We start from the raw sequence: 13027 nt of genomic DNA on the forward strand, positions 1-13027 counted from the left end.
TGCGTTGTGTGAAACTTCATAAACGTAATTTATTTAAATTCTTTAATGCTTTTCTGCATGATTTCGGCGGAAACGATGTCTTCGAATGGGAATGAAACGACAGTGTCTATCATGGTTGTGCAAGTTAAATATTCTTTGGGTTTTGTTTCGAAACAAACTGATTTATTCCGGAGAAGAAAAGGCTTATCTGTTGGTACAGTCTGTGTCTGCTAGCATTGGTCATGGTGCAAAGCATATTTCAATCCAGAAAATGGGGTTTAAAAGCAATACGTACGTGTGTGTTAGGAGGTAGGGAGCAATTTTCCGAAATGATGTGAACATTATCCCCTGCTGCGGTGAAGGTAGCTGCTGTTGGGTGGTTGGGTTTCACTGTGCGTTAATAATGCGTGCAATGATCTGTGCTTTGTTTGTTTATTAATTACCATATGCAAAGAGTGAAAGCTGGCCCGGTAAATGTGACGGTTAATTAATGGGTGCTTATCTTACGGTTTCGCTTGCGCTGTGTATTGCTGTGGAGTAAATTTATGTTTTTTTTTCGTGTGGCGGGAGATATAAATTGGAAAGAATCTGTTTGAGAAAACAAAAACACGATTAACGCCAATAATTAAAATAAAAGCTTTGTTTTTGTTCTGGACCGATAAAGCTGTTAGTCTGTGTAAAGACAGATTTTACAGAGTAAAATACAAATTTATTTATACTTAATGATGATAATGATAGTGTCTTGTGGATAGCATTTAAAAGGCTTCGGTAGCTGAAACCAACAAGAAAAGCCAAGCAGTATCGAACAGACCCAAAAAGAAAGAATGAAAAAATGTAAAATAAACTACAGATTTTTGAAAAAAACTTATATCATACTCAGGATTACAGGATTTCTCAGGCAAGCTCAATAATTTACAATGTTCCTTAGGTCAGCACAATATTTTAATGTTCATATGTGTATCATATGTCCCCAACGTAAACTATTTAACCGAAACGATCGATAACATTGGAACGCATTGACCCTTTTCAACATTGGTATAAAAGATCCCTAAAATCCCTACTCGCATAGTCACATTGCCAATTCGATTTGCCAAAGAAAGTCCTTATTACCCGCAATATGGTGTATTCCGTCAGAATAATCCATCACTTATACCAGTAAAGGACTGCCAGACGTAACAGTGTGCGATGTATCGTGCATTTTGTGTGTTGCTGTAGTGTCCTGGATCACAAGAGTTTTTGGAACCCGTAGCAGTCAAGATTTCCCTGAATGTTGTTGCTCATGTTGTTGTCCGAAATTACGATCGTACCAAGGAAGCAGCACTCTTCTACCACCACGATATGGTCAGGGTCAACTATTATTCTGCTTCTTAGCCGTGTTCTATTAAGGTCAGAGTCGCCGGAAAACGCGTGCTTTTTCTTCGTCTCATTAATCCTCAATCCAATCCTATCTTTTCCATCCAAGGCTGTCAGTTAGATCCGTGCAACCGTGGTGACAATTGTGTCTTAAGTATCTCAGCCCTCGTATCACATAATATATTCCATAACAATGTTCAACAGCAAAGAGGAGAGTTCGTATTCTTGCCTAAGTTAGATTCCTGGTAAGATTCTACCGATTCAGACAGCTTCTTCGAGAAAACTCATACCTTGTACTGCATCACGGCCATAGTGGCCTACAACAGCCTAACCAGCTTCCAAGGGAATCTTTTCTGCTGTTCTTACTTTTGTTGTGCCTTTAAATATGTATTTAATATTTAGTTTACAGCAGAGCAATAAAAAGGAACATTTTTATTATTATTTTAGATGTATTTTGTTTACTACCAAGGCTAAGATGTACATGAATAGTAATTTGACAAGAGTACTTCTGCATGACAAATGATTTTATAAATGGAGGATGGATGTTTTATATAAAATAACTATAAAATCATAAATAAATTAGGGATTTTCTCATCATGCAAAAATATTGAAATGCAGCAAAAGTCTCTCTTAAATACTGCAAGACAGCCTAAATATTTAAACTAGCTGCTCCATGTAAAAGTTGATAATTTTCTTTTACTTCTCTAGGAAAGTTCCAGTGTTTTTCGAATGTTTCTGGAAAAGCATTCATCAGACATTCATCACAACGCACAGCCTAACCATTTCGCACCGTTTAGGTTTGGATAAGTATATTTACTCTCCCTGTAATAGAGCCTTTGCCAACGAGCCTGGAAAGAGTAGACACGCCAGAGCGTGCGTGTGTGTGTATTTTCCATTAAAAAGTTTGTTCCGGAAATTTTGGTACTCCGTTTTTGGTTACTTTTCCGATACGTAAGCCTGTAAGGTTTCGCCTGACTGAAAGTGTAAGTATGACTTTCCTTCCCCGCAATCTACACGACAATCGGTCATGGTGATGGAAGGTACTATTGCTTAGTTATAAGGAAACGAATACGGAAGAAAGAAAAGCAAAGAAATACTCCTTACATAAAAGGATGAAAACTCGAGGGAAAGGAACTGAGTCGGTTTGGGGGATGTTACAAGCTGCAAGATTTACTTCTATTTTATTGTGTGCTCGATGATGAACTACGTGTAATGCTTGTTTTTTTGTTTTGTTTCTCGCGTAAGCATTTTGCCTTCGGAGATCCCGCGAGAGGTGAAAAGTGGTACAAAGGTGGGTGAATTTATATTTCCCCTGGGGACATACACACGCAGGCACGTTCGCACGCTGGTTGAAGTGAAATAAGACGTTAGGGAAAACATTTTCCCCAACGTCTGCGCGACACATGGTAACGAGGCCTTTTTGGAAAGGAATGAAATTGGAAAACATAGACACTTCGGAAAGCGGAGTTTCGCTGCGAGAGTCTGTGTACATGCAGTGTGACAGTTTGCGTACTCGTTTCGCTGCGAAAAAATTTCCCCAAAAACTCAGTTTTTTTACGCTTGAGCTAAAATGTGTACGTGTGTTTGTTTGCAATTGGAAAGTTTTTTGAGTTTAATGTATTGTTTTATATTTTGTTGTAAGCTAAAGTGCTTCTAGGCATCGAATTTCTGCCACAAGTTAGGCTAGTTACATTATTGGGTTTTGCAGTTGTGCACGAATGTGCTGTAAGTTGGTTTACAATAAAAGTGTTCTTAACTAACGCATTTTCTTTTGGAAGAATGCTGAATCGAATGTCTAAAAATCATAATAAACGTTAACAAATTGTTTGATAAATGATTGATAAAATGTTTCATAAAATGACATGATAATTTGATATCGTTAGGCTTCGTTATTTAAAAACAAAAATTAATGTATTCAAGAAACATTCATACTTGTTTCATTCCAAAAGTTAATGAAATAAATAAGATTGAAGTATTAAACTTACAAACTGCTTCAAAAGGATGACTTTATGATTATTCTGAAAACTCTAAAGCTTAAGTATTCAACTTTAGCATCAGTTTTTCCTAAAAAAAACATATCACAATATGTTTTTACTGCCATCAACCACGGTGTTAACCACTCAAACACTTTTTCCTCATCACAATCAATCCGCTACAGACCCATTACGTTGCGCCACGACAACGAACCAATATAAGTACCTGCAAACGCCGCATGGGAGAAAGTGTCTTACATCATAAAGCATCTAGCGCCTCATATATCATTAAAGCAAAAGGTAAGATCTACTACTGCTGCCAACTCTTACCATTGCTTAAAGCCACACCGTACCCGTAACGAAGGATAAAGCTCTACGGCTATCACTCTACAGCAGCAATGGGAATCCCAGTGCTTTTCCGTTCTGACTAGCTGCTAGGAGTTGGCCTGCTATCAACCGGAAAGAAACGGAAATAAGCGAATGGAGTATGGTGTAAAAGTCTCAGCAAAACGGTACCGTACCTCACCAAGGCTAGCCGACAAAACGTTTCGAAAGCGTACCGGAAGTGTGTGAGAAAATTATTGCCGAAAGACATTTATACTTGCGATTGTTGAGTTAATGTGTCGTAAAAATGCTATAAAAATATTAAACGCATGATAAATGGTTCCAGCAATCCTTTCGGTGTGCGGAACGAAACAGGACTGGCGGTAGTAGGCGGGTGTTGTGCGAAAAGAGGTGGCTTTTAACATGGATTCCTAGCTTCCTGGCTCGTATCACTTCTTCGACTAGCGGAAACGAATGGTGACGGCTTTTTGACGACATTTTCACAAAACCCTTTTCTCAGATTTTCGTTCTTCTCCGCCGGTGCTGTTTCCTCGGTCTAGCTAATGTAGTAAGGGAACGAAAAAAGGTGAAAACTACTTTTCTCAAGCAGCTAACGCTGGGTTCGAATTTCTAGCAACACCAAACGACATCAATGAGGGAAAGCAAAAGCATAATGTTTTCGAGTGTGGTTCCAGGATTGGCCGTGGAAAGCAAGGGTAAATTTTAATGTGCACCATGAGAGGAAGCGCATTGGAGTGGTTTGCACTGGGAAAATGTGTAAGATACTTGAGGTGGGAGCCATGGTTGTCATCCTGGTGTATGATTCGATGTTGAATGTTTTCACCGTCAGCTATGGTGCCCTAAGAATCAGCACGGGGAAGCCCCGGAAGAGTTTGCTACAGTTGAGACGAATGTTTAAGCAGCTGTGAACGCGATAGGCACTCAAGTGGGATGAGATGGATGCGATATGAATGATGATAAACGGGCAATTAGTGGATGGATGAAAGGAGATTAAACTCATGCTTGAATTAAAGGTTTACCACACGCGCTTAAACAGATTAGTATATTTTTAAAGGCTTAACTGATACTTTCTAACAAAAATTAAACAATAATTTACGACTAACAAAATAGACAACATCAATAAGTTTTGACGTTACGCATGTTTCAGAAATAGTGAAAATACAATTAGACATGCCAATCAAACCCAATTCTTTAAGTCAAATATAGCGAACAATGTTCGTCTTGGAATTCCTATTAAAATCTTTTTTTTCATCATATCGGACAATAGGCATGTTTCTTTTAAAACCAGCATTAGAACTTCTTTTTTCCAGAACACACGCGTTGGTCAACCGCTGAAACGATACGATCTACAACTCGTATCAATACAAACCCGAAATGTTAGGCCGTTTTGTTGGGTATCCAATGGAAAAGCCAAAATGACAGCTCTGGCTACGTTAGCCAGAAGCAACCACCCATCAAACGGAACCTATCAGACGGTCGAGCCTTTTTTGTACGATAAAATGCCAATGTTTGAGGAATTCGCTCACGTTTCTTACCAGCCTGGCATGTCCCAGTTCCTGCTTCCCGCCAACCGGTTAACTGATGGCTTGCTGGAACAGATTGCCTACGATAAGAAGGTGCCGAAAATGGAGCATTCTTGTTGAGACGCTAACTGGAACGGGATGGTTCCAAAGTTAGCCAGAAAATGAATAGCTCCGTGCAGTGCCCCTTTTGCCGCAAGCGCTAAGTGGAGAAAGAATTTTCGGCAAAAGAGGTGTGCTTCCGGTGGGGATTGGTTGTGGAGATGACAAAGAGAGTGTAAACGATGATGGAATGGTAACGTAATTTGTAATATTTTCCACCAATTTATCAGCACTTTGACGGAGACCGATGACGGTACGGATGACGGATGACGCGAATGGGAGGGGGCGATACGCGTTTCTTTACGATTAGCTCTGACATTCCGGCACGAGACTATTGTCCGCTCATTGGAAGGAACTACAATTGATGGTGCTTCCCATCAGCAGCAGCAGCAGGAGTAACAGACAACAAAATGGAGGCTTGTTTTTAGTTGTGGAGCGTTCGAGGACTGGGTTGCTTCTTATCTTTCGTGTTTGATATACGATCAATCCCAGAAATATCTTTCGCGTCGTTGCGGACGAATCATCAATAGAATTTTTGGAAGGCAGTATGAAAATAGCTGAACGTACAAACGCATGCCTTCTTGGTAGCAGAAAACTCCAACAACGATGATAAAGAAATTACAATCGCCTAGCTACCGAGAAAATTGCGCTACTTGAAGTAGAATCTGTTCACCTCCCGAGTCCTCCGAAAAGAATGATTGCTCGAATGTGAGCTTTTCGGCATTCCACTCACCACGTACAATTGCTAATGGGTTGGATTCTAAGGCTACCCTTTTTGTTCGGGTTCGGGATTGTCCCCTGGGCTCTCCGTCCGGTCGAAAGGACATCGCTGTATTATTTCCCATTTTCGAACCACAATTTCTCGTCTATTCAACCAAAAGCGTTCTTCTTCGTAAAACGGATCGACGCACAAGAATGGTCAAGAAACGGATCGCTGTCAGCATCAGAAGTAGTGCTTCCAAATTAGAGAAAGGAGTTTGATCTATTTGTGTTGGCAGCGTATTGATTAGTATTTCAGTCACCTTCATCGGGTCGCGTGTGTGCTCGGAATATCTAATCTGTGTGGTAATTTGATAGTTGGTGGAAGCTTTCGTGTTGAGTGTTCCTTAGGCCCCAAACTAATCATCGATAAAGTTCGATTGAAGGATACGGCCCTTGGTGACAGTCTCGCATGAAAGCGTTTATCAAGAAGATGAAATTTCTTCCTAAAACTGTTGAAAGGTGTAACAGAATATGACATTAATCAATGGCATACATTTTTCGGAAGTGCTTCGAAAACCAGCTTCATTGAAGCGACTGATTCCTTGAATGCATCTTCAATATCGTTACACCGGGGACCGGGATAACGGCACGGGGTTTTGTGCGACAAGCTTCTTCATCAATAGTCACGAAATCTGGTAAAATCAATAAATTCAAGCATTCGGGAGTAGGCCGATTAAATGCGTGTCGAAGTGATTCCCGTTTTCTTCAAAGGGAATATTTCATCAATGCATAAATCAAAAACTTTGCTAGCACACGACTACCCGTGAATGGTGGAAGAAAGCCTATGTCTCCGGTTGCTGTTTCCTTAATTTACTGGACTGATTTGCTGTTGGAGTTAAAGTACTCGGTGGAGAGAGTAAGAGCTGAGGCGGGATATTTATAATGTCAATTATTCATTGCCAGTATCAGAGAAATTTGGTATACTGTTGGCTGATGGGTTCTGCAATGAATTGTCTTTAAATTATTTGTAAGGGAGAGTGTTGTGAATGAATTATTTAATGCGGAAGTAGCTTTGTTTATTGACTCTTGAACATAATCGAGGTCTTTCGTTTATTCAAAAAAGGTTGACTAAAAAAAAACAACATATTCCGTTAAACTAAGTGAATCGAAAATATTATTCATTTCTAACTGATGTAATGGTTTAAAATTCAATTCACCGGTAATATCCATTTCATGCTTGGTTGTCGCTAGAGGTATTATCAACTCCTGGTATATAGTTATTGGGTCATAAATTATTTTTATGTTTGTTACGTGTTACGTAAATTAGTATTTTTTGGTGCAAAGATGCTCTGTTACTTTCACAAATGCATTTGAAGAATATGAAGAAAATCTGAGTAACTGAAATTGTAATTGAAATGATTATTTTTATTACAAATTACCGACTAAGTAAATCCACCGCCAATGATGTGGTGTATAAGACAAAACCAAAAACTGATAAACACTCACAAATTAAGCTGCTAGATGTCATTTGTATGTAGCATTTTTTAGAGCCAGTTATACTTTTTGGTTCTTGTTCTACTGTGTTTGATGTCTGTTAAATGCTGTTTTAGCAGCAGAACTTACAGTTATTAAGTTTTTATAGTACTGAGGACATCACCAAGATACGTGCCACAAGCCGCAGTTGACTGCACTACAGAACCGAATACTACTGTGCTAAAAAAATAATGTGACTTTGCATGTTTTTTAAATGATTTTTTTTTATTAGACCAAATGATGGTCATCACCTTCGAAGTAATCCCCTTCCGATGTAATACACCTCTTCCACCTCTTGTCCCACTTCTCGAATCAGGTGGAAAACGCGGGTGCTGGGATGTCCGTTAGTTCCGCCGTCGCTGCGGCTCCTATCTCCTCGATATTGTCAAAACGGTGTCCCCAAAGCGGCCGTTTTAACTTTTTGAACAGCCAGAAGTCGGCTGATGCCAAATCTGGTGATTGCGGCAGTTGTGGAACAATATGTGTGCCAGTTGTTGCGAAAAGCTCCCTCAAAATTACGCCACCAGGCGAGACTTCACTCGAGGCGAGACTTGACCAAGGCTTTGGAAAATCCAACCCTTTCCGAAAGGTCTCGTATCGTCAACCGACGATTGTTGACCACCAAATCCTTGATTTGGACTACGTGGGCGTCGTCGTTCGATGTGGCTGGTCTCCCCGGACGGTCCTAGTCTTCGACCTTCTCACGGCCATTCTTGAAATCACTGTACCATTTGTACACATTTTTCTTCGAGATAGCTTCTTCCACGACGGCTTTTTGTAACATCCGCAGCGTTTATTTCGTTGCATGCGCGCTGCTCCACAAACTTGGACATGGTCAATATGGACAAAATCGCAGCTTAGCGCAGCTCCGAAAACAAATTGTCATTCCTAGCCGGGTTGATGTTGTGACTTGAAACGTAGCAGAACTGTCAAAAACATGCATATTGACAAACGAAAACTAAAAACAAGGGGCTTCTTTTGGCGCGCGAAATTTGATGTCCAATTTTCACCTTTTTTTCAGATACAGTAGTACATAATATAACAGCAGTATAGAATGAGAGCGATTTTCAATACAGCTGCTGTATGTGAATAATACTTAGCTTAGATTGCTAGTGCACTGAAAACTAGTCGGCAACCGCTCTTAGAACTGTGTGACCCGTGAGTTAAGTATTTTATTTTCCAAAGTTTGAATTGTAGATTGGCGATATCTTCTGATAACGTTTCTATATTTCTCACTTATTACGTCTAGTTATGCCATTTTGATTGTGTTATTCACTATTGATTTTAATTGTTGATATGCATATTTCAATGTATTAAAATTCATATTCAACACTATTAATACTCTTTGTATTTTAAGCGCCTTAATAAAACGTTTGCTTTACATATGTATTGCTAAATATTATATAATCGATTAATTTTTCCGACTTTGAATTACTCATTCTAGTCTAGTTATAGAAACAGCACAAAAGCCATTCGAAAATCATTTTGTACGACATAATTTTTAAAGGGCTTTCAGCTACAGCAATCAATTTCGATGAATTTTACGATTTTGTGTTTCATTAAGTTACTCCCGGAAGGCACGAATTGCCTATTTTTTACGTCCCTCCATGGTGTCCTTATTATAAGCGGGGTAAAAGGAATATCACCCCGACATTCTCATTTGCATCGCGCCAAAAAAGGGAATGAATTTTTACGGGTCGTTAAATTTCTTTTCCGTTTTTCTTCACCCAAATTCCATGCCATGCCTTGCCAGTTCAAGCACCATCCTTAAAATATGTGACCTCATTTTTCGATCGAACATTTGGTAGGAAAATTGAATCTACTCTTCTAGGGGTGTCGGGAACTTTCCTTAGTACAGAAAAAGTAAAAAAAACAAACGCATCGTTTATTCGCTAATAAATACTGTCCCAATTTTCTCGTCTGTCGTCCATTGCAGTAACTTTACACCCTAAGGGGAATGATTTCAAACAATAAAACAAACAGCAAAGCGGAAACGTTACATCAAATCTTGAGACGCAGAGCAAGATGGTACGAAGCATGTTGGGAAAACTGGGACAATGTAGCCCTCGTTTACTGTACAACACAACATGGGGACTCATGCGTGCGCTCAGGGACTTTAGGGAGCTCCCTGACAAAGTAATATCGCATAAACTGAATATGGCATGGTAGTAGGAATTATGACTGCAGTTGATTGTTTTTCGGTTTTTATACGTCCGGTTTCAGGGGTATGCGCTTTCAGGTTCTGGAGTCATGTAGGTAGAGATTGCTGAAAATGCTAGTTTTAAGATCTTCCGTGTAAAGCGTAATTTTTAAGTTTTAAAATGGCTTAAAAGGATTTAAAAATTAGTATGCTTTGAATTCATCAAAAAGATTTCTACGTAATACATACACCAAAAGCTACCTGTATTGGTTTATTCATTTGTTTGTGTTTGATTTTCTAAAGACAGTATAATTAAGGATAAGCTTTTTTCTCATTTGTTTATATTGCCTTTTTCTAATTTAACCACAACCTTATAAAATTTGAAGAAGTGTGTGATTTTTTAGATAAGGTTAAAGGTTCATCGAAAGATTGAAAACGTCCTCAGTTTTCGCAGGGTTGTATTGGTGCAGAAAGATTCAAACAAAATTTTTAATACCTTCTACATTTGTACGACAGTATAAAAACTCCTTTATTATAATTTTTAATGTATGTGGTTATAGTTTAAATTATGTTTCAACTACTGCTGCAAAAGACTGAAATCTATATAACTGGTGATCATTTGAACTTTAAAACACATTTTTCAAAACAAGATAGAAAGAGTAAGACTTTTGTGCCATCTCACTGAACTGCAGCACATTGGCGTAGAAAAGATTTCCAGCAGTCAGGATAATAGGTTTTTGTGAACGACGAATCATGAAGAGAATCTGCTTTTGAATAGTGACCGACTGATCGTACCAGGCGAGCTGTTGAAGAGCCATCAGCACCTCCTCTCCCTGAGCAATGAATAGAACCATTTAGATTCCGATCATCTTTCCTTAAAAGTGGCATTTCTCATACCTGATCGGTGAGCTGTGTTCCTAGTGAACAGTATGTCCATGTTTCAACCGTAACAATGAGCAGAAGTATCACCACATTTAAGATTCTAGAATCAAATCCCTGCAAGGAGACGAGTAGAGCGTTTAAGTGGAGTGTGCTACCAATGATCCTTTTATATGTTTTGTTTTACAAACCATCATCAAGATGTAAAAAAGCATAAGGCACCATATAGCACTACAGAATGTAAGCTGAAAGAGACGCGACAGGTTGAGAGTGTCCTGTAAGCTCTGAGCGCACAGTAAAGTATCTCGATGGGATTCGATGACCGTGCTGAGTTGTGCCTGTGAGACGTATTCTTTCAGGTCACGAATCTGCATAGCTGTGACCTGAAACATTAGGGATGTGGTTTTAATGACAGATACATCCATCACATCCTTGATGCACAGTGATCCCGCCGAAGTGACCGTTAACAAGCAGATGATGATCGTGTAGAAAGCAAAGTGCAGTACATTGTATCGAATATCCAAATAGTACAGGCTGTGTGAGAAGAAAAGATTGAGAGCTTGTGTAAACTTGAAATGCTTTCAAACTGTTAACTCCATACTTCATCTCACTGGAAATGATGAACTCTTCCCGCTCGACTGTGAGATTGCTACTGTTCCGAATGTAAACACCTATTGCAGCTACTGGTGGTATCACGCAGTATAAGATGTACATAAGAAAGAAGTACTTGCAGCAGGTGATTGAAAATTTGTTAATTTTGGCATTCGAACTGATCAAAAACGTATCAATCATCTCCAAATAGTGTTTGTTGGCACATTGTTGTAGCATATCCACCAATCGGTACAGATGTTTGCGTCGAATGTAAAGGGCCAATATTTGCGAATAGAGGTACGAGACAAAAGTCAACTCTGCACCCATCCGTAGCAATGTAACCGTATCCTCGATCTTTACCAGAACACGGGGTATGATACTGAACACGAGATAAAACACCACCTGAGTCCAGTACAGGAGCTTCAGCTTTTCACTACGCCCTAACCCAAACAGCTGTAGTAAACGACAGCCGATCGGGATCACTTCACGAGGATCATGAATTTGAAGCAGCTTCATATTGATGCTAAGTGAGACACACAAAACTATTGCTGTCGTGGATGGTTGAAACGGTCGTTTATAAGGGATTTGTAATGAAAGTCGTAGTTCTGCGTGCAGTATGATGATATGACTGTATCAAATCGATATCACATAATGATAGCTATTACACAAACAGGGCAGCGCTAATGGTTGCAAACAATCAAATATTTGCTGTCGTTTCTGCTCGTTATAGCAATGGTTTAGATCATTGCGACGTTTTTTAAAAAAATGATACCGTAGTAAGGGTGCTATTCGAATGCCTTTGTAATCGTTGCACAAACTACTTGTTAGCATTATATTGTTGGGCTTGAAGGAAGATCATCCTTCGTTACCGATTCAAGCGTTCTTTAATAATTATAGAGTTTGTAGTAAAATGTCTGTATTTCCATGTGTCTGCATGTTGTGTTGCATCTTTGCGTTTGATTGGTAAGATATTAATAACATCGTGAGAATGGACCATCCTGTTGCTGCTTCGAGATTCAAGGAAGAGCGGTACATGCGTAAGATAACATTTTAGATTCTGGATAAAGTGCACAGATCAAACATAGAACATATTGAATAATTTTCCCATTTTAGGAAGTCACAGAAGTGATGTTCAGTAAAGTTCAGATAGATAACTAACACTTAATCGTATTCATTTTCTCTCTTTGCTATCTTACTGTTTGAGTTTTTAATAATCTTTGCTAGGAACAGAATAATCTGAAGCTGATTGTAACTAAAATTAATCCATATATGGAAAAAGGAAGATAGAAGAAATTAATGAAAGTGTTATGTAATGACTTACAGGGATGCAAGTTGTGGAAAGAATTCGATGGGCCCTGTATACTGCAGCTACTAAGCCAATCTTGGCCATGGTAGTTATCCATCGAATTTCTATTTATGTGTCTGAGGCTTCGTTTAGCTCATACAATGACCAGTCAGAAGCCTGCATACTTGCACGGTTTATATCATTCGTCTAAGTTTGAGACATTTTTTTTAAATTCATCTAGGACTGCCAGGCCGTAATGCTTTTAGTTTGAGACATCATAATGCAACTATTATTTTGTATCGGTATTGTATCGTTTTGCGCCTTATTGTCAACACCATTTATTGTTGACTATTTTTATAAATTAGATTTACAGGGCATTTGCTCCCTGATTTTTTTCCTTGACCCGGGTTTTTTTCATTTTTATAAAGAAAAAAAAAGAGATAATTTAATTTTTATTTTTACCAGGAGTTTTTTTATGTTCATAGAACAATAAAATATAAAAAATTGAATCACTCAATCATTCTTCTTCTTTGCCAGAGGCCCTTCATGGGTCTTCGTCGCACAGCTCTTTTGATATAGTGTCAACATTATTTATTGCTCAAGTCATACACCGTTCAGGGCAAGT

The 13027-nt window shown here is 38.9% G+C and overlaps 5 protein-coding genes across 5 annotated transcripts in view; 4 read left to right on the forward strand and 1 right to left on the reverse strand.

The window, feature by feature from the left end:
- LOC126565624 (NADH dehydrogenase [ubiquinone] iron-sulfur protein 6, mitochondrial) overlaps positions 1-13027 on the forward strand; it is a 384330-nt gene that overhangs the window by 353247 nt on the left and 18056 nt on the right. The gene's annotated exons all lie outside the window — the stretch shown is intronic.
- Positions 1-13027, forward strand: part of LOC126565024 (uncharacterized) — a 494010-nt gene that overhangs the window by 351103 nt on the left and 129880 nt on the right. The gene's annotated exons all lie outside the window — the stretch shown is intronic.
- LOC126564579 (probable 26S proteasome non-ATPase regulatory subunit 3) overlaps positions 1-13027 on the forward strand; it is a 561792-nt gene that overhangs the window by 317267 nt on the left and 231498 nt on the right. The gene's annotated exons all lie outside the window — the stretch shown is intronic.
- LOC126564595 (zinc finger protein 596-like) overlaps positions 1-13027 on the forward strand; it is a 394155-nt gene that overhangs the window by 185126 nt on the left and 196002 nt on the right. The gene's annotated exons all lie outside the window — the stretch shown is intronic.
- Positions 10274-11633, reverse strand: LOC126564904 (uncharacterized). The gene is made up of 4 exons (XM_050222029.1): positions 11128-11633; positions 10718-11060; positions 10545-10643; positions 10274-10480 (listed from the first exon to the last, which is right to left on the reverse strand). Exons 1-4 carry the CDS (start codon positions 11631-11633, stop codon positions 10274-10276), a joined length of 1155 nt encoding a protein of 384 aa, XP_050077986.1.

The sequence above is a fragment of the Anopheles maculipalpis genome, chromosome 3RL (assembly GCF_943734695.1).
Source record: "Anopheles maculipalpis chromosome 3RL, idAnoMacuDA_375_x, whole genome shotgun sequence".
Lineage (NCBI taxonomy): Eukaryota > Metazoa > Arthropoda > Insecta > Diptera > Culicidae > Anopheles > Anopheles maculipalpis.